The sequence below is a fragment of the Phoenix dactylifera genome, unplaced genomic scaffold, assembly GCF_009389715.1.
Source record: "Phoenix dactylifera cultivar Barhee BC4 unplaced genomic scaffold, palm_55x_up_171113_PBpolish2nd_filt_p 000184F, whole genome shotgun sequence".
Classification (NCBI taxonomy): domain Eukaryota; kingdom Viridiplantae; phylum Streptophyta; class Magnoliopsida; order Arecales; family Arecaceae; genus Phoenix; species Phoenix dactylifera.
In genome coordinates this window covers 587,089-607,158 of record NW_024067713.1, presented here as the reverse complement: position 1 = coordinate 607,158, position 20,070 = coordinate 587,089, and the positions used below count along the sequence as shown (strand labels likewise).

At 37.7% G+C, this 20,070-nt stretch overlaps 2 protein-coding genes across 2 annotated transcripts; one reads left to right on the top strand and one right to left on the bottom strand.

Moving 5' to 3' along the window:
* The first annotated feature begins 262 nt into the window (after positions 1–262).
* Positions 263–14,511, top strand: LOC103711326. Its single transcript, XM_008797433.4, has 5 exons — positions 263–870; positions 948–1,092; positions 12,769–12,928; positions 13,599–13,805; positions 14,182–14,511. Exons 1-5 carry the CDS (start codon positions 336–338, stop codon positions 14,185–14,187), a joined length of 1,053 nt encoding a protein of 350 aa, XP_008795655.2. The 5' UTR covers positions 263–335; the 3' UTR covers positions 14,188–14,511.
* A 2,110-nt stretch (positions 14,512–16,621) lies between these two features.
* Positions 16,622–17,398, bottom strand: LOC103711348. The gene has a single exon (XM_017843844.3). It carries the CDS (start codon positions 17,396–17,398, stop codon positions 16,622–16,624), a length of 777 nt encoding a protein of 258 aa, XP_017699333.1.
* Positions 17,399–20,070: the final 2,672 nt, after the last annotated feature.

Sequence of the window (20,070 nt, the reverse complement as noted above, 5' to 3'; positions counted from 1 at the left end):
ATTTATTGATTTTTTAAGTAGATGGAAAGGGAAGCAAATCATTTTGAGTAAACCTGAGCCCGAGCCAACCTAATTTATTTTCAAGTTACAATAAATCTAGAGCCAACTTATTGATCAATTAGGTTGAGTTGGATCCAATATCAATATATCATCTTAGCACTTCCAATGGTGTGCGATGGGACCGGATCGGGTCATGAGTTGACCCGACCCGTTAGCATTTTAAGACCGTTGGTATCATCAATTGCTTCACTCACGTGCGTTGCACTTGCTTTAATGAAAGCAAGTCGCTTTACACTACGAGTCTACGGCCTTACCGAAATAAAAAAACTCCGACCATGAGCTCCTCCGCCGCCGCCGCCGCCCGCCGGCGGCGACCCTTGCACTCCCTCCCGCCGACCGAAACCCTAGAAATCGGTAGCGGTCTGTCCCTCTCCCCCCGTCTCAAGCTCCTCCTCACCTTCTTCCGCGCCGACCCCGCCGTCAAGCCCGTCGACGAGTGGAAGCTCCGCCTCTCCCTCCTCGACTTCCTCCGCTCCTCCCTCTCGCTCTCCGTCCCCGATGACGACCTCCTCATCCGCAAGCGCTCCGACCTCCACAAGCGCAAGCGCAACGACCCCGTCGCCTTCGGTACCCTCTACGTCCGCGAGCTAGGGTTCCTCAAGAGCAAGACCACAAGAGACAAAGACCGCGACGAAGAAGACGACGAGGAGCTCCTCTGCAGGAAGTTCTTGGACTGGCGGAGCTCCGTCGTGGACCGGCTGGCCGGGATCAAGTTGAATCTGGAAGGAGTCAAGTTCGAAATGAGCGTGGAGATCCCTCCCTCCGAAGATTTTGAGAAGATGGAAGAATCTTGGAAGAAATTCTATTCTGGTTCGCAGGGAGCTTTCGACTTTTAGTTCCTTTCGCACTGCTTGGTTCGGAAATTTTCATTTTGCTCCTGTTTACAGGGAATTATGCAAGCGGTGCGGCCAGGCGGGCAGACACCATTATTGTGCAAGGGGTTCCTTCGAGATGGTTTGCTGAGCCACGAGTGTCTTCAAAGGCCTCGATGCTGGTCACACATACCATTTTTTCGGTGTTTGGGAAAATAAGGTACATTTTGTCTTCTTTTCAGTTGTAGTTGCTGAAATGTTTATCTTTCTATCTTTTCTTGCCATTGTCGCTATGAATTTGCTTCACGATAGCAACGCTTTTCTAGAGAGAACAGTCAATACAACTTGTTTCCATACTATAATGGTAGTGGCCAAAAGTAAAAAAAGGAGTTAATTTGTGCCAACTTTCATCGATTATGCTCCAGAAACTAGCACATGGCTTGTGCTTAGAAAGCACTTGCTTATTCATACACGAATAAAGAGCTTGTCCCACTTAATTGCAGATATACAAAAGGTGCAAATGGACTAACTGAACTTAAATTTAATTGACTCATCCAACTCAAATATTTTATTTTGCTGGCAATCTGCTGGCATTAGTCTGCATTCAGAATTCAACAAAATTAGGTTTGACTCTACTGAAGTTGGAGCCAATCATATTGAACCCAAATAGGATTTTTTAAAACAATTCCTTGATAATATTTCTTAACAAGCACTGAACGAGTTAATAAGTGTTGCTTTTCAACATGGAAGACCCTCTTGAAAAAAGGGAAAGCAATATCAAACATGCCTGAATAGGGGTATGAGCCCTTTTAAAAAGTGGGAAACTAGCTTTTTCTGATCATTATATATATATATATATATATATATATATATATATATATATATATATATATATATATATATATATATATATATATATATATATATATATATATATATATATATTTCCAATAAAGGCTTAAGGAGTTCAAACAAGGAGAAATCAAGGGCAAACAATTTCAAGGCTAAACTTCTTAATTTTCTCAATTGTGGGGATCCTCTCCCTTCATATTTATAGGGTGCTTATTTAGCAATTTTTGTGCTTTGTGGCTAGTTTGGTTGATAATGGCTTTAGGGTGTTTCTGTTTAATCAAAGTTCATTGAGATGGCAACTGCAATTGGGCTTTTCTTTCCCTTTGTGTGTGTGTTGGGGGCGAGGGGGGGCGGTGAGGGGCTCCTATTCTTTCTATAATTCATTGGATTTAGAAGGATGACAGATCATTCCAAGAGTCTTGATTGTTTAACTAAGTTCATGCTCACTTTCTATGTAATGGTTCTCGCTTTGAAGGGACTTTTGCTTAAAGGCCCATAAGTGCTAATACTAGGAAGAAGTAAGGTTTATAGAATGTTTGGAGATGGTCTCACTTATAAAAGTTTCAGCTGTTCTATTTGAACCTAAAATATTTCAAGTGTATTTGAGAAATGAGACATTTTGTTTGGGCCCCTTTTCTTCACCGTGTGATAATAAGGGTATGATACATGCACAAGATTTTCAATTGGATGATCATAGCCATCATTTATATTTTTAGAATATATGATCTCTTTTTTGTTTGGATATTCTTTCCCTTTAATTAGGTAGCTATCACCATGCTTAACCCAACAACCTGCATCATTTTGTGAGACATTCTGGGTACAATTAATCTTTTGTGGAGGACATTGATGTGATGAGATTAGCTCCTTCAGCCAATGTCCTGGCTGGTTACTAGGAGAATTGCTATATTCACTAATTAAAACTTCAAAAAATATATACTAGGAGTGGGAAAACTTCTATATTGTTTTGCCTAGTGGTGGTTTAATAGTATGCATGCACAGACTATGATATTCACTTCATGATAAAAAGATACATCATGTATTGTGGGTTATGGGCTCTAGCATATTATCTAATGGAGGGGGGAGTACGTTATCAAGGAGAGATCATATATTCTGAAGTTATAAATGATAGCCATGATAATCTAGTGAGAGGATCCTTCATCAGGTTTCTAACCCTCGTTGGCTCAAGGTGAAGAAAAGAAATGCCAAATAAATTTATTTCATCTTTCAAATGTATTTGAGTTCCTTTTAATTCAAATGGAACAATTGAAGCACCCATAAGTGAGAGCATATTTGGAGCTTCTGTAAAATGCTATATTTTCTTGATAAAGGCAAGCATAAATCCTTTCAAAGTGAGCTCCAGCCATCACTCCCATTGCAACATGAATTAAAGAAAGTATATTAGGAGCCAGTATAGTCGGCTCTTGAGCCATCATCTTCGTCACATAAAAAACTCTAATTCATTAAAATGCTCTAAAGACATTATGAGTGTAGCCATATAGCAAGAAAGGATGCTAAATAGGTTTCCTTTGAAGGATTGAATTATAAAGAAGTTAGCCTTGGAACTGGCCTTTCTTTTCCTCTTCTTGTTTGAGCTCCTTGGGCCCTTGTTATAATATATTTGGTCACACACAACTTACTTCCTACTTCTTGAAGGTCTTTGCCAGATAAATCATTGATAAACATGCAATAGCTCCCTTAAACTACTAAGATAAAAATGCCCTCTGAGATAAAACAGGTGATTGTTTGGGGGATAAACTTGTCATACACATACCATGTAATGGGAACGCTCACTAGTTTTTCAATTTTCCTATGAAAATATCCCAGTCTCTCCTTAAGGAAAGTGGCATGTTAGCCTTCAAGCATTATAACTTCGCAAAGCTCTAAATAATTTTAGGTTTTTATTATGTTCTCTTCTAGAAATCATTCTTCCACCCAAACTTCCAGCACTTACTAACAAACTGTATACTCATGCAATATATTTTCAGGGTTTGCAATGGGTTTAGTTGGATTTGGGTTGGGTGAATGTCTTATATTTATCAAGTTCATATGGGCTTGTCTTGAACCGGCTCGTCCTACTAGTGATCAACTATATCTCACTTGAAGCCAACCTGGGGTCAACGCAACTGACCTGAACTTGAGTTTAGCCATCTAACAAGAATGGTGATCAAATGTTGGTAGGCTAACCAGATTAGGTGTGATAGATGATGGATGACGTGAGGTGGCTAGATAGTGGGCAAACGGAAGTCATGTTTAGGTGGTTTGATGTGGTGATAGGCAATCATATCTTTGTAGGGGTGCGGGCACCTAATTTTGTGCATAGATAATCATTTGATGCGATGATTGAATTTCTATTGGAAAAGGGGGTTCAGGCATGGATTGGCAGAATTTGCATGTGGCTGAGTCTGGTGATGTGGTGGCTCTATTTGGTGGTGTTGCAGCCAAATTTGTGTTAGCATGAGTAGATTTGGCAATGGGCAATCTGAGACGATGAGTGGGGAAAATGGGGAGAGAGAGAGAGAGGAAGGAGTAGGAGAGGAGTGGAGAAGAGGAAATGAGGACAAAGAAGAGGGGAGAAGAGAGAAGTTGAAGAGGGAAGGGGAAGGAGTGTGGGATGAGGGGTGGAGGGATAGGGGGAAAAAGAGGGGAGGCAAGGCGAGTGGAGAAAGGAATGAGGATTTGGTTGGATCACAAATCGATTATGTAGATTGGTTTACTTATCCTACAAAATGTAACAATATGGATAATGTAAACTATGTTTATGTAATTAGATATAAGATTCTGATGCATCCCAACCTGAACATAACCCAATTTGTATGGAAGTCTGGTTTGCTTGAGCTGTGGACCAATAGGTTAGGCAATCCAGATTCAGGTTCAAGGTACGACCCCTATATATTGTTAGTCTAGTCTTGAAGGTCATCTAAATCAGTTATATTTCCGTTTATTCTGAATTTTCCTTTCCTACATGGATGACCAAGCAGCATGTTATAACTTATAACCTTAGGATTTTAATAGATATATTTCTTTCAGAAAGCCTCATGGTTCTTAATCCTTCCATTTGTGTGATATTTGGATCGTAGATTAATGAGCAATAGCATAATCCATAAAATATGCGGACTGGTGACTTTGAGATATAACAGAGTAATTTGCTGGTTCAAAATAATACCCGAAATGCAATTCATTCAATTACCATTATATAATACCATTAGGATCATGTGGAGCAGCCAGAGGTTCCATAGATTTATCTTTTATAAGGATGGCTAAAATTCTGATAGAATTTCTACATAATGTTTGGGGGATCCAATTAGGACATGGATTCCCAAGGGAATCTGGATAAATTTCTAGAATAGTCTCCACTATTTGGGAGATTTGAGTTTGAGGCTTAAGGAATTCTAATAAAACTCTTGCGGTCTCCCCACATGTGGGGTTGTACCCAAAAATCCCTGAAAAGGAATGTAATAAAACTAACCCTGCAAAGTGAAAGCTATAAGCTTTATAAGCGCATGTACTAAAATTAAAAGAAAAAATTGTTTCAAGTTCACATCCAAATTTTAAATCCATAAGAAACTATTAAAAAATAATTCAAAGCTGCAATCATATATGTATTACACCTTAAACCCTTGGATCTGATTTTCCCGACCCCATTGTGCATGAATTTTGAAACACAGAAGGCAAACAATCTCTACAAAAGTGATAAAAATATAGCATCAATATCATGACATGGTCCTGAAAACTTGACAAGTTAAAAAGGGTGTTGAGCCTCTCACATTCTTTGGACTCATAAACAAAGGCCAGGGGGGCATTTTGTTGAAGCAAAAAATAAATTGCAATAATATGTTAATCCATGTTAAAGGAAAAAAAAGCTTGAATATTGTGGGCATTGGGAATAGGTACTCTTTATAAATATAGAGAAAAGGAGATACAAGGTCTTCTTGTTTCAACCAAAATCATTTTAAAAGAGGGTACTGCTCCTGGAAGAAATAAAAAAGAGTTAGTCTATTGGACTTAAAATAGGCCACACATTATCCAATCCCATATTTCTTGACCTCAAAATACTATTTAGAGATATTTAGAGAGAGAGAATTCCATAAATCGAGCTATGATATCAAAAGATCTAACATTACTGACTTTGATGAATGAATTATTCTTTGACTGCTCTGAGCTATCAGTCGGTTCCGCATCCCCATAAGTCCAATTTCTAACTTAGCCACTATTAAAGACCCAACAATCTAAAAGGAAAACATATTTGAAAACTGGAAAGGTAAGAAAAAGATGTTGTATCAGCATAGCCTGTCAAGCATAGAAAACTGAAAAACATTAGTGAGAAGACATTGTATCGGCATGGCTTTTTGGTCATCTAAGTGCTCATGTTAGCCTATAACCTCTTCCGCATCCCCATAAGTCCAATTTCTAACTTAGCCACTATTAAAGAACCCAACAATCTAAAAGGAAAACATATTTGAAAACCGGAAAGGTAAGAAAGAAGATGTTGTATCAGCATAGCCTGTCAAGCATAGAAAACTGAAAAACATTAATGAGAAGACATTGTATCGCCATGGCTTTTTGGTCATCTAAGTGCTCATGTTAGCCTATAACCTCGCTAGAAAATGATCACACATAAAAATCTCTTGTTGGGTTGGCCTAATTTTAATCAAGTTTCTCCTCTTTGAATGATGGGTCTTTTTCTTCTTGGCTTGGTCTAGTTCTAAGTTTTAGCATTTCAAATGTTTGACCTTCTTTCTACAGGATTAACCTAGTTTAACTGAGTCTTGGTACCTGGAAATGATGGGCCTTTTTACTATCAGATTGGTTGCATTCTAACTAAATTCAGGGTTAGCCTAATTCTAAAGAAGACATAGACACAAGAGTCAGATTCAGACATGTCTCCAAGTGTTTGACTCGGCAAGGGAAGAAAAAGGAGATTCAGGGATACATAGAAAAAATAATTTAACTAAAATATATTTAATTACAATATAAAAGAAAATATCAAAAAAATTATCTGTAAGGTCTTCCAATATGCATGGTTCTCATCAAAACTTTTTAGTTAGCTTAAGGATTTTAGGGACATGATTATTTATAAAATTATTTTAAAAGTACGTTCTTAATCAATCTCTAGAAAGGAACAAAATCTCACTTTAAACATTATTATAGTGGCTCAAACTTAACTCTTTACCAATTACTAAAACCTAAATTATTAAATTTTGATAAGTATCCGAATGTTTGATGCATATCCGACTCGGACACATATTCGGTACGAATTCTAGGAGCCAAATGTGAGTGTCCAGGTAACACAGCATAGAATGTCTTACCTTCTTCTTGAGGGTTGGTTTATCTCTAATGATGCTCTGCGTTTTCAAGCTGATTCAAAATATCACGTGCTTAAACTGAATTGGACTATATGTCCTTAAAATGGATGTGACTTAGATTCAAATGAACTATGTCTACCTCCACTTGCCTTTGTGTGTGATTGATATCAAACTTGTAATGCATATGGTCTTAAAATCTTATGTTTTGAGCTCAAGATTGCATGTTCCTGCACAACGTGTGCCTTACATGAAGAGTATGCTGCTTTAGGTTTTGAAACTTGTTTTCATGAATATTTTGGGTTATTCAAGGAACGGGAATCTGGGGACCAACTGCATCTGCCTCTACTTCTATCTCCTAGTGTAGCATGCACAAGACTCAGATTACTCGAGGGTTTGAAACCTGAGTCTATATATAATTTGGACTTATAGATCATCTGTTCCTCTCTATGCCTTACTGTAGCCTATACAGTATTTAGGTTGCCTAAAGGTTTGGAAACTGGTTTCCAGGCACAACTTGGATTCAGGAATTCTTTATTTCTATCTCAGTTCATTGATGTAGCCTTTACAGAGAAAAAGGGGTTACTTAAGGGGAAAAAAGGTTACTTAAGGATTTGAAATATGTCCGCCTCTTAGCGTAGTTTATACAAATTGGACTGCTTAAGGTTTTATCAATTCTCTCATAGCATTTGTAATGTGCCTTTTCTCCTTTTCACCTCATTCAATTAATTCCAGCATTTTGTCTTCTGCACTCTATTTCCTGCCCGCTTAAAAGCATATTTAAGAATTAAGATAGTAGATTTTCTACTTTCAAAAGGATATGAAATGTGCGCATATTGACATAAGCTTAAAGCATTTTGAAATGTGTGTAGATCTATACTATATTAGAAAGAGCGTGTTCAAGCATTTGGGTCTGTCAAATATGCCCATACTGAAAAAGCGATTAATCTATTCATCGAATCATTTACATGGATAAAATTAAACTAAGCTCTTGTCTAGCTCTACCTCTAAACTTTTGCTGTCTTTTCTTGTTTGTTTACTATTCATCTCTTTTCTTTGTTTCCTTATTGCTATTTTATCTCAATAGTAATGCATTCTTTTGAGAATGATCTATTCAAAAGAGTTTATTTTATCTATGTCATTGGATCTCTCAATAACTTCTAAAGCCTGACTTTTGTTTCTTCCCCTTGTTTCCTGTAAAATCTTAGATCTTTACATGGTTTTCACATGCTGCTCATAATAGCCCCCTTTTAAAACCCAAAATTCCATTTTAGGCCGGACGAACCTTATATACCCTGTAAAAGACAGGGCAGACTTCTTAGTTCTCATTCTCCTGCCCAAGCTATTTTAAAATCTGGATGCCAAGCACTTAGTGTGAACATAGCCTTTGTTTCTTTCCCCTCTTTTCTTGTAAAGTGTTGAATCTTCATATTGTTTTCTCAAATTGGAACAGTAGGTTAAAAACCAAAAATCTTATTTTAGGCCGACCATTGACCTTATTTCCCAATAATTGTGGGCAGACTTGTTAGATCTTTGTTTACAAGAGCTGGACAATAAGCGCTTAGAGTGAGCATAGCCCTAGATCAATTCATTCCTTAAGTCAATCTATGATATTCAATTTATAATAGTCTTAGAATCACTTTATTAAATCCAATTTATAGGTATATTTTAGTTTGCAAGCTTGATTTATTCATGTTCATGAAGGGAGTATGGTTATGGAAACTAACTTCTGAGTAATGAAGCATCATAAGTGGAATGATCTTGTTGCGTCATGAAGCTATTCACCTCACTTTTGTTAGCTATCCTTTTGCTCATTTTGATTTTCTTTGAAATAGATGAGAATTGGAGGATTTGGCTATTTTCGACTAGCACTATGATGAGGACCTTTGATTTCCCACTACAACTGATTTTGGCATAATTAAATACCCACATCCTCTGAAGTTTGTTTCTTTTTCATAATTCCAATTCCTTATCCAACCGTCTCCTGGTTTGGTAATTGATGCTACCGCTTTTGCCAACATAAATACATTGGCGCTCATGAATATCAACATTTGTTCATGTATGACATACACAATAAGGTCAATGCTTATAGTTGGCTAGAGCTGGTGAACTGGATATGGGTTGGGTGGGTTCCTAGCTTTATTCGTTCATGGTTGCTTAGAACTGTGCTGTCTCTTTTGTTTTGAGTCTAGTGGATCATGATGGTAAACTAACTTGTCTCACCGTAGTTCCCTTTGACACTTGTCATTGATATTTCACATGACCCTGATGATCTTAACATAAAACTAATGTAGAACTTCCATTGTGGTGTTTTGTCATACTTGTTCATAGATTCTAGGTATAAATTATTCTAGGTATTTTGCAAAAATGGCCACATACATTTTAGATCAGCAGGAATGGCCCTTTTGTGCAAGTCTGCAAGATCAGCCATTTTTTAATTTTTCTGATCGAGTTACCCCTGGCACCTATCATATGATGGATAGGCTTGAGGAGATTTGTAAACATGTAGAGCTGGTAAAATGTGACCCGATCCGTCAACTTGACCTATGTTCGACTTGCCATAATTAGGGTTAGGTTTGGGCTAAATGAGTTCGGGTCATAAACAAGTCAATCCGTTTAACCTGTTTAACATTCGGATTGGGTTTGGGTTTGAAACATCTTACCTGTTTAACCTGTTTAATATTCGGGTTAGGTTGGGTCAAGTAACCCGTTTAACCTATTTATGATATGTTTAACTTGTTTAAAACCTGCTTAGCATGTTTGTCCTGTTTAAGCCGATCCGCTTAACCTATTTAACCTATTTAAATCCATTTAACCTGTTAAAAACTTACTTAACCTATTTAACCCGTTTAAGCTGACTTGACCTATTTAATAAATGGGTTATGCTGGTTGGATCGGTTTACCTGTTTAATAAATAAGTCAGATTCAAAATCTGAATTTTTGACTTGTTTAATAAACAGGTCGGGTTCAAGTTGATAAATTTTTGATCTGACTCACATCTAATCCGACATATCTCCGACCCAACCTGATCTGATTGCCATCCCTATAAACATGTCTGATAGTGCACATATTTACACTAATTGGTGCACAAGGTTTGCCATATCGGCCGGTGCTAGTGCTTACCGATTGTACCGTATTGGTTGGTATCGATGCTAACCGATTGTACTATATTGGTTGGTACTGGTGTTAACTGACTATACCGTACCATATTGGCACCAAATTGGTACATGGTACAAAAGGCGTACCAACACTCGATATACCAAACTGGCTCCTATACCAGATGTACCGACACTGTAATAGGATGGTACGGATACAAGGTCTGGTACCGAAACAACAAATATTAACACATATTTAGACTAAGTATGTTTCGTAATTTCTTTCAATCTAAATAATTAGTATTACTCATTTTTAAACTATCTGATGTACATACATCGATAGGTAGACAATCCAAGGTACATATATTGGAACAAGTTGATGTACTATAATTGTGATGCGGACATTTAAACTAATCAATATATGCATTCATCAGAAATCTGGATTAGTATATGCAACTTGAGGATGCACACTTTTTACTAAATGATGCACATATTCTAGAGTGCAAATTTTTGTTATTGGATGCGCATGTTCATGTAGACTGGCTAGGGGCAGTTTGGTCAGAAAAAATGAAAGAACGACTGACCTTGCAAATCTAGAAACATGACCGATCTTGCAAGAGCAATAAATACAATATGCATCAGCCCATGATCAGGGAATGTAGGCAAAATTAGTATTGACCTGCCACCAATCTTCGACCATTAGATCAGCATGGTCGCGAGAGGGAAAAAGAAAGAGAGAAGGAAAGGCTCTGGCAGTCGAGTCAGCAAGGTCATGAGAGAGAGAGAGAGAGCATTGGAGGCCATCGATTTGCCCTTTGATGCTACTTCCCTTCGGCGGTCTGGTCTGCTGTCAAGCTCCAATTGTCTGGTGAGAGAGAGAGATATTATCTTGTCACCTTCTGATGGCCATCCATTAAGATTCGGTGAGGGAGGACGATGAGTAAGTGAGTGAGAGAGAGAGAGAGAGAGAGGGAGAGAGGCAGGAAAAGATCGGTCTTACTTGAATGCTGGAGGACCAAAATGGTGGTTGGTGGCTGACCATTGGCTGTTCGGTGTTGGAGAGGAGGGTCAAGGATGAGAGGGAGGCCAAGAATCATGGGATGTTGGGAGGAGAGGGCTCGATTGAATCAAATCTCTAGTCCTAATCTATCTCACCTGAGACAATAAAAGGATTTCAAGAACCGACCAATTTGCTCGAACACGGAGCAGTTCGACAGAGTCGGCGGTTCAACTGTGGGTTTAAGCAGTTTTACAAGACTAGGCTAGTTTTTATCTCAACATGGTTTTAGAGTCATTCGGATCGGATGCTAGATCGTTTGATGGTCCAACCGGTTCAACTGGCTGTCCAATCTAGTTTTTAGAACATTGCTTTCTCCTTCAATTTACTCCGTTTAATCTGACTATTTCCGCTTCCAAATGCAGCCTAGTCTGATAAGCATAATATCAACCATATCAAATAAAGTTTACTTCTACTTGATTAATCATCATGCCGTGTGCTATCGATAGAATAGTCTTGGCATTGAACCATTTGAGGCATGTGCATATGAAATCCAATCAAAATCCACCCATCATTTTGCAAATGTTAATACCGATATGTTTACATGTATTTAGATTCCAAGTTATATGATTTACATGATAAATATGCATGTTACTGATTTACACACGCCAAAAACCATGACTGAATGACTGCAGCAGTAAACTCGATACCCCCACCTTATTTCTTATAGAATTTTGTATTAAGACAAGAAAACATGATAAAAGAAAATACAAAACCAGATTTCGGAGGCCAAGAAAGGCTGTAGCAGTATATACCAACTATATCAATGCACACCATTCAGCTCCTTTTATTTGTATGATCCTTGGTATCGCACATACCATACTAAGCCCGTCTCACTATGCCCCAATGCCTTGATATTCGAACCTTGGATTAGCGAATTGGTTTCTGATCTAGAATTATCTACAAGATCATGCAAATAGACTGTAGGCCTTCTCACATTTGTTTGCTAGAGATCCCCTTGTAGTGCTATTGTGTTCAACTGTTCATGCAGCATGTTTTGAGGATTATTTATTTATTTATTTATTTATTTATTCAAGTGTTGTCATCTTTTGTATGTCTTGGATGAAAGATACTCTCTGCAGATGCTCTCACTGCATATAAGAGTAGGTTTTTTTTGACTGTATAATTGTCCTAGAGCACAACCGTGGATCTTTGTAGCTGTTTATTGCGAAAGCTGTCTGGATAACCTATCTACTCTACATTATTGTATATTCAGTTACCACTGCTTGAGAAAGTATTTGCTTCAGCAAACACGGACTGTTATTTTATAAGATAGACTATTAGATTTGTGTTTATATATTTCAAAACATACTTGATACATACATTAACAACAAACGCATGACGGTCTGGAGAAGACATCACCACCAAACCAATATAGAATTTTTGGCTACTCAATTTGACATGCATGTCTTTTATCTATTATAATTCTTAAGAATGTTGCATCCCATATAATATTCTTTATGAGATTCTGGGGTCATGGATATTTTATCTTTTTTTTTAAAAAAAAAAAAATACTTTAAAGTCAATCTGTGCACCATCTATATACCCTCTATGAACACCATCCTTTGACAATCTTAACTTGCATTAAATAGGAATCTTAATGTTGCTGGCGACGATGATCTAGGTAAGAAAGCAGAAGATGCTGATGGGGAGATTGTATCTGGCCTTAATTGTAAAGTCTGGGTTCAATTTGAGCATTACAGTGACTTCTACAATGCAATGAAAGTGCTGTGTGGACGATCAATGCAGAAGGTAAAAAGTTACTGTTGAACATTCTTTTTTTAATTTGTATAATCTTTCACTCAATTTGCTATGATGATTATCTATAATTTTGTTGCTCTCTGTCCTTTGGATTTGCAAGTGTTGCATTGCCCTAGTACACAAGTTAGGAATCTCTCTCTCTCTCTCTCTCTCTCTCTTTCTCTCTCTCTCTCTCCAGCATGTCAGCAGAATTCAGGATGATGCTCTTCAATTACGCAAATTTAGGACTTAGATCCATGTTGGTAACAATGTGATCAAGCCATACCCATGTTCATGTGTACTCTATAATTTGTCTCACAGTGCAGTAATCACCTGCTTCCTTTGTTACTTTGGGCCTTGGGGCTTTGGCCATGTGATAACATGTCATCTGCCTGGACAGATCCCCACCATACCAAGTCCTGAGTCTTTTAAGTGCACTTTTTATATTTTTGAAAACTTTCTAGTCAAGTTTTATGTGGCCCTGTCATACATATGGCCAATAAATTGATTTTGACTCGGACTGCTTATTTTTCAAAATGCCTGTTTCTGCTGGAGCCTTTGTTTTTTTTTTTTAATTTTACTGGTGAAAAGTGTTTCTTGAATTTATTATTTTTGAAATGCTGATTGTCTCCTTTTTATGAAATTGAAGAAGTATAAGCCAACGATAATATTGTGTTTGCAGGAAGGGTCACGCCTGAAAGTAGACTATGAGGTAACTTGGGACAGAGATGGTTTCTTCCGAAGTGTTCATCCAAAACCTACCCATAGTTACGGGCAAGAAAGGGGTGCCTCTATGATGATGGCAGGACATATCAGAAATGAAACCATTAGGCATCAGTCACAAAATACGCGTTTTGACTCTGATGGTGCACGCTCTAGGAGGTTCAGGGTAGGTTTGCTCTCCCATTTTCAGTATCACAGATATGTGCTCTTCCAGACTATTTGCGTGATGTACTAAAGGGATCCGGCAAAAAGTCCAATATGTTGAAAACTTGTCTAGCTGACATGCATATCATTGGTGTTACTAATTTTATCATTGGTGTGCAATCTGCATGCCTGCTGCCTTCTATCAGTCACCTGTCTAGGACAGGGCCTGCACTTATGAGCCAAGTGTCTCCAATTGTGCTGTTGGGCTGATACCATACACTAGTCTAGTATCTCATGTCAATTAAATTTTTATTTGATCTATCACTTTCCTTTCCTGTTTTATTCCTTCAGTTTTATCAAACTAATCTCACTTTGATAAGTTCTGTAATGAGATGCAGGAATGAGGTTTAACTGCTCAAAATCTGGGAGGCATGGTGGCACCTGGCAATACCAAATGCTGAACCTGAGACTTCAAAGTGCAAGTTGCCAAGTAACAGAGCTGAACGACTTTTTTTATCTTCTTGTAGTCCACAATCTCTTATATTCACATGTCGATTTTAAGAATAACATTTTGTATCAGCATGCTTGAAAGTTATTTAGCTGTTTTAACTCATTTGATTGAGAAAATGATAGTAACATGGATAAAGCCTGACGAAGGCAAAACATAATGTTGGTGTCCAGTGAATACATCACTGTTTTTTTTATATCGATGTTGATGGATTTCTGCTCATGAATCTTGCCTCTATGTTTGGAAGATTTTAATTAAAGAGGTGATGTCAATGGATTAGCCTGCACATGGTATGTGAAGCTCTTCATTGATACAATCTGTTGGATAGCTGGAGCTTGTAAGGCATAATGATATTGTCGATCTCGGGTCATTTTCTAATTTGACCAGGAAGATCAACGGCGAAATGTGGATGATGAGGTAACCAGTAGTTCAGAAATTTGAACAGACTGGAGCCGCAAACTGGGTCTTGGCCTTCTGTAGACTCTAAGATTGGATGATACTCTGATGCTTTAATTATTAGCACAATTCTTGTCCCTGTATTCTGGAAACGCTATACTTTTAAGAGGTGCCGCCCCACCTGCCCCTACTGTGCAGTGGATGACTTCTTTCAATGTTGGTAGCGAGACAAATTTAGGCCATTAAAGAGGAGGTTGGATAATTAAAGACGATGACTTCTTTCAATGCTTTTCTTCGTGCTGAAACATGAGTATGATATATCGGATGTTCTACAAAACCATCTAGAAGTCCTTGGCGTAGAAGTTTGGAAGCATGCCAAGGTTTTCTAGTACAAGGAATTCAACTATAGGTATTGATGTCTATCAAATACAGGAAGCGTATCAAGATTTCCTAGCTCAAGCTCGGCTTATTTAATATATATTAAGCCAAACTTGGGCGAACATATTTAATTTTGAGCCAAACTCCAGCTATTCAAAAACTTATTTATCTAAGAGATCCAGTGAAGGTTTAAAGATATTCGAAATGTCATTTTTATGGTTTGGTCCATTCATCTTGATTATATTATAATTTGATAGATGAAAATATATTTTACTCTACATAGTCTACATTAATTTATAAGAAATAGATATAAAAATATTTAAATACAGGTCATAATAATGATAATATTTTTTATTGCGTCCAAATAGGATTAGAAATATCTACCTTATCAGAAAGAATACCTTCTACAATGGGTTACTAATCTATCCTTAGTTCAGAAATGGATTCTTTGTTGCAAAGAAATTTATAATTTCAATTCAAATACACTTGGTCTAAGTGTTAATTTAGTTATTTTTCTTACATCCCCCCCACCCCGTTCAAGGTTCAGTTATCATATGCGCTCCTAAAATAAAGAGCTTTGAGTACTAAAAAAAAAAAACCTATATATATATATATATATTATTTGTGTATTTATATTTGAACTAAAACAAGCTATGCTCGGGCGAGCTAAGTCCAACTCTAACAGCTTATTTGCTAATCGATTGAGCTAAACTGGCCAAACTCTCCATGGCTCGCAAACATGGCACCGTATATCTCGCTTTGATGGATGTGCATCGTAAATGTTGTATGCACTATATCAGATTATCAGTTAGCTTCTTAGGACTTGTTTGGTTTGCAAAATTTTTTTTTTTCTCACTGGAATGCTTTTTCTAGAAAGATAATTCCTAGAAAGATAGCTTTCCTATATTTTTTATAATTTTTTTTATAAAATATGAAAAATTTATTTTTATAAAAATATTACTTTTTTTTTTGAAAACTCTAACTAAATATATTTTTTTATTTTTTAGTTGACTTTTTTTAACCATACGAGTCCTTAATCACCAAGTGCTAAATTACCGTTCCAATGCCTAAAACTGCAGTGCACCTCTTTTCAATAACGGCCAATAAGCACCAATATCAGATTCGTTAAATGGAAGTCAGGGTATCTCCTCTTTTGTCTTTGTCTCCCACCATGATGTCAGATTCCATCTCACCATTGCCATCATGTGAGCTTTTGGCAGACCACCAAAACATTAACCCCGAAAGGATGATCGACCTTTCTTCACTGAATCACAAAAGTTGAATGAAAAAAAAAAAAAACTCCTTGATTATTCAAAGCATGAAAAGGGAACAAGCATCCAACAGTGTTCCTGGTCGGGAAGAAGAAGAGAAAACCAACAGCATCGAGCTTTGAGCCCCTAAAGATAACATAAAACTAGACATTGCCCCCTATCAAACCCAGCATGGATCAAGATAATTTACATAAATAAACATGCTAATTAGAGGGGAAAAAGGGCAAAAAAGAGGGAAAAAAAACGAAAACCGAAGAAGATCAAGAAGAAGAACCTATATGTTCATCACCCTCTCTTCCCATTTCTATGGGCTTTAGGTGATGACATCTCTTGCACACCACCCACATTCTTGGCCTGAGAAGAAGTTGCCACCCCCAAACTACTACCCAATCTCTTATCACTTGGCCTCCTCCCATAGTCCTTCTTCTTCACAGATCTCCTTACATTCCCACTCCCTCGGTTCATGGTGGGTACCAAATACCACCATATGGAGGTGCAACAAATGGCAAACACCCTCCCAAACATCACCAAACAAGCCAATATCAGCACGATCACCAAAGGCCAATAATAACTAGGCCTCCACCTCCCCCAGGTGAAGCACCACTTCACCTTCCTCCCCGTTACTGGCTCCGCCTCCTTCGCAACTTCCTTACCGTCGATCGATCCAACCGGAGGAGGCGACGACTCCTTGACGACCTCTGAAGTAGGCTGGCTCGGCGGCGACGGCGGCGGCGTCGGCAGCGCCTTCGGCTTCCTGGCATCATCCAGCTTTGTTTTCTCTTCTTTCGCATCCTCTCTTAGCTTCACAATGATTGGGATCCAGTCTTCTGAGTTCGAGTACACGAACCGCACCATCGAGACGCCCTCCGTTCCAACTTTTGCCATGATCTTCTTCCTCCTGGCCTCGAGTTCGGCGAGCACGGTCGAGAACTTGTCGAGCCCCCTCGTCGAGTATGGATTCTTGTTGCCCTTCCTCTTAGATCCCCTCGGCGACCCCGGAGCTGAACCTGGAGCCCCTGGCTCCCCGTCGATCCGTTTGAAGCTTCCAGTCCCGCAGAACATAGTTTGGCTATGGCATATGAACCTTGGGAAAATCCCAAGTTCTAAATGGTTTGTGAGGGATTTATAAACCTAAGGAGCTCTCCTTCATTCCTTCCATCTCTGGTCTGCGGAAGACTCGATCAAAGAAGGGAGGTGAATAGTCAATGGAGATAAAAATATCAAGTTCAAAGAAGCTTCTTTTTCTATATTTCCTGAGGTTTGACCTGGTGGGGTTGCAGGCGCTGTGTTAGGAGGAGGCCCCAGCCTTATCTGGGCTTTGAAATGGTCTCCAAGCAAATCCTATCAATTCAGACCATACTAGTTTCCCTTGTCATGAGATGGGGATTATTCATTTAAGTTTCTTGTAATTTCTTTTAATCCTCACAAGGTAAATAACACGTGATTTTTCATGAGTATTATTAGTGGTTACACTTTTTTTTTTCAAATACAAAATTAAAAGTTTATTCCATCAAGTTCCAAATGTTATCATTTAGAATTTTAAAGTTTTTTTGCAGAAAATTAGAATTTAAATTAGTTCATCATCATATGTATATGTGTGTGTGTGTGTAATCTAGAGTTTTCTCAAAAAACCAAAAAAATATAAAGAGAAATTCATTTGTATTTGGATTGATCAGCTGAATGATAAAGAATGCAAATGAGCTTTAGATTAATTTTATATCTATATCCATCGATTTGATGTACCATAATAGCCATCTATAGCTATCAGAGATCAGCAAGCTAGATTAGTGGCAGTCGGAGGTCGGCATTTTTCGATCAGTCTATTGACAACACCGAGATTAGAACAGCATGGGAGGGAGTGTCCTTTGCGTGACGAGTGCTGGAGGCAGACCGCATCATCCTTGAGGGAGACTCCGCCACGGCGATCGAGAGGATCCAAAGGTTCGGAAGTGCTGATGAGAGAATACGACTGCTCCACAATATTCGCTGTTTGTCAGGTGAATAAATCTTCCATCGGACTACTCATGGTTACAGAGAGGCCAACAATGCAGCAGATTGGATGGCCTCTTATGCGGCTCATCATTCAGGCGAGTTCATCTGGATGGACCAAGCTTCGATATTGTCTCCCCTATAGTCTATTTTACTTTTTGACTCGTTGAACAACACTCACACCCATTATGTGTGAGTTGCCGATGTACTAAAAAAATAAAAAAAAAATTATAAATAGTACTAAATCGACTGGTTCAAGGCATACCATATGTTGCACGGAAAAAAATAATTAGCATTGCATTGATTGTTAGATAATGATGCATTAATGAGATGGATAGATTGATATTCCGTTTATAAACTTGTGGCCAAAAAGTCATCCATAAAATAGTCTAGGTTCGCGTGATAAACGCAAAGCTTAGCTTCCTCCGGTGGATGGGTCAAGTTGTGATGCGTCATGTGATGGATTTGGTTTGGCCTTTTGCGTTCCCATTTCAACCTTCTGGAAGCCGTATGTCATCAGGTGATGGAGATTTTAAATAGTATTTAATACGTGTATGCCACGTGAGCGCGGCCTCCCCGCTGTCTGATTACGCCGGCAAGCGAACCGGGTGGACCGAACCTATCCGGATTTGAACCAAACTATGAGGAGCTTGGGAGTCAAGATATCTCCTATCCATGGCATCTATAGTTTCCAACCAATAGAATAAGAGTTGTGACTAGAACAAGATCTTGAAAAAATAGTACAATGCAATATTGGCTATCTTGGTGGGTGAATAACACCAAAATGAAAGGACATCTTAGTTACCTTTTGTCGAAAAAGTTTCGAAACAGCCAAGAAATTTTGATGTTTGGCTAAATTGAGATATCGAAATCTTGGACTAATAAAATAGAACTAAAACTAATTAATATTTTTAGACATTAATTTAATGTGTTTAATTAACTTTTTAACATTATAAAAGTAAAGCTCGGAAAGTCTTAAGTAATATACTGGCATAGTATTAGTTGATATTTTAAAGTATATTGTTTATATTGGCTGATGATTAACTGGGGAGAAGAAAAAGATTTCCTTCAACCTTCTAAAATTGGACCTCTAAAAAATTAGAGGAAATAAGAAAATCTTGAAAGTAGGGTGCAAGTCCTATTTTTCTTCATTAATTCTACGATACAATTGATCATAATGCTTCAATATATATTAGTGATGTCTGTCGTTATCAATCTGAGATGGATTCTTTGTACATGTATCAAAAAAAAAATATCCCAGTTGTATTTCATTTCTAGTTAGAAGTTACAATTTTTTGCAATAGTCATAGCCAGTGGAAATAATTATGAAAAATTAAAATCTTTTTAGAACTAGATCTTGATTTTTGCATTAATTTTGTCTTCAATCGCTTTGCTTAATTCTATTCGGATTGAGAGGTATGTCCAAATATTTTTTAGAAAAAAAACTTTTATTTCGATCAGCCCATTTGAAGGCTCAAACATTATCATATGCCCCTAATCACTATATGCATCTTACCTTTTAACATGGAAGTAACATCATGAATCTCATAAAGTTATTCAATTTAAAAAAAAGAATCATACGTCGTATGAAAAGTTATGGCTTACGAAATCTTGGATGCGTGATTTGTCTTTCGATGTTGCATACCAAAAATATCAAAGTAATCTATAGCAGGTTTGGTGATCCTTTTGATCTTGTCAAGATAATAAAAATCAAGATTTATACATTTATTGTATAATGGATGTTT

Excerpts from the sequence above, each read along its gene's own strand:
- LOC103711326 (XM_008797433.4), top strand. The coding sequence starts at position 336 with ATGAGCTCCTCCGCCGCCGCCGCCGCCCGCCGGCGGCGACCCTTGCAC. Across the intron at positions 871-947 it reads TTGGAAGAAATTCTATTCTG|GGAATTATGCAAGCGGTGCG; the intron begins GTTCGCAGGGAG and ends TCCTGTTTACAG. Across the intron at positions 1,093-12,768 it reads TCGGTGTTTGGGAAAATAAG|GAATCTTAATGTTGCTGGCG; the intron begins GTACATTTTGTC and ends TGCATTAAATAG.
- LOC103711348 (XM_017843844.3), bottom strand. The coding sequence starts at position 17,398 with ATGTTCTGCGGGACTGGAAGCTTCAAACGGATCGACGGGGAGCCAGGG.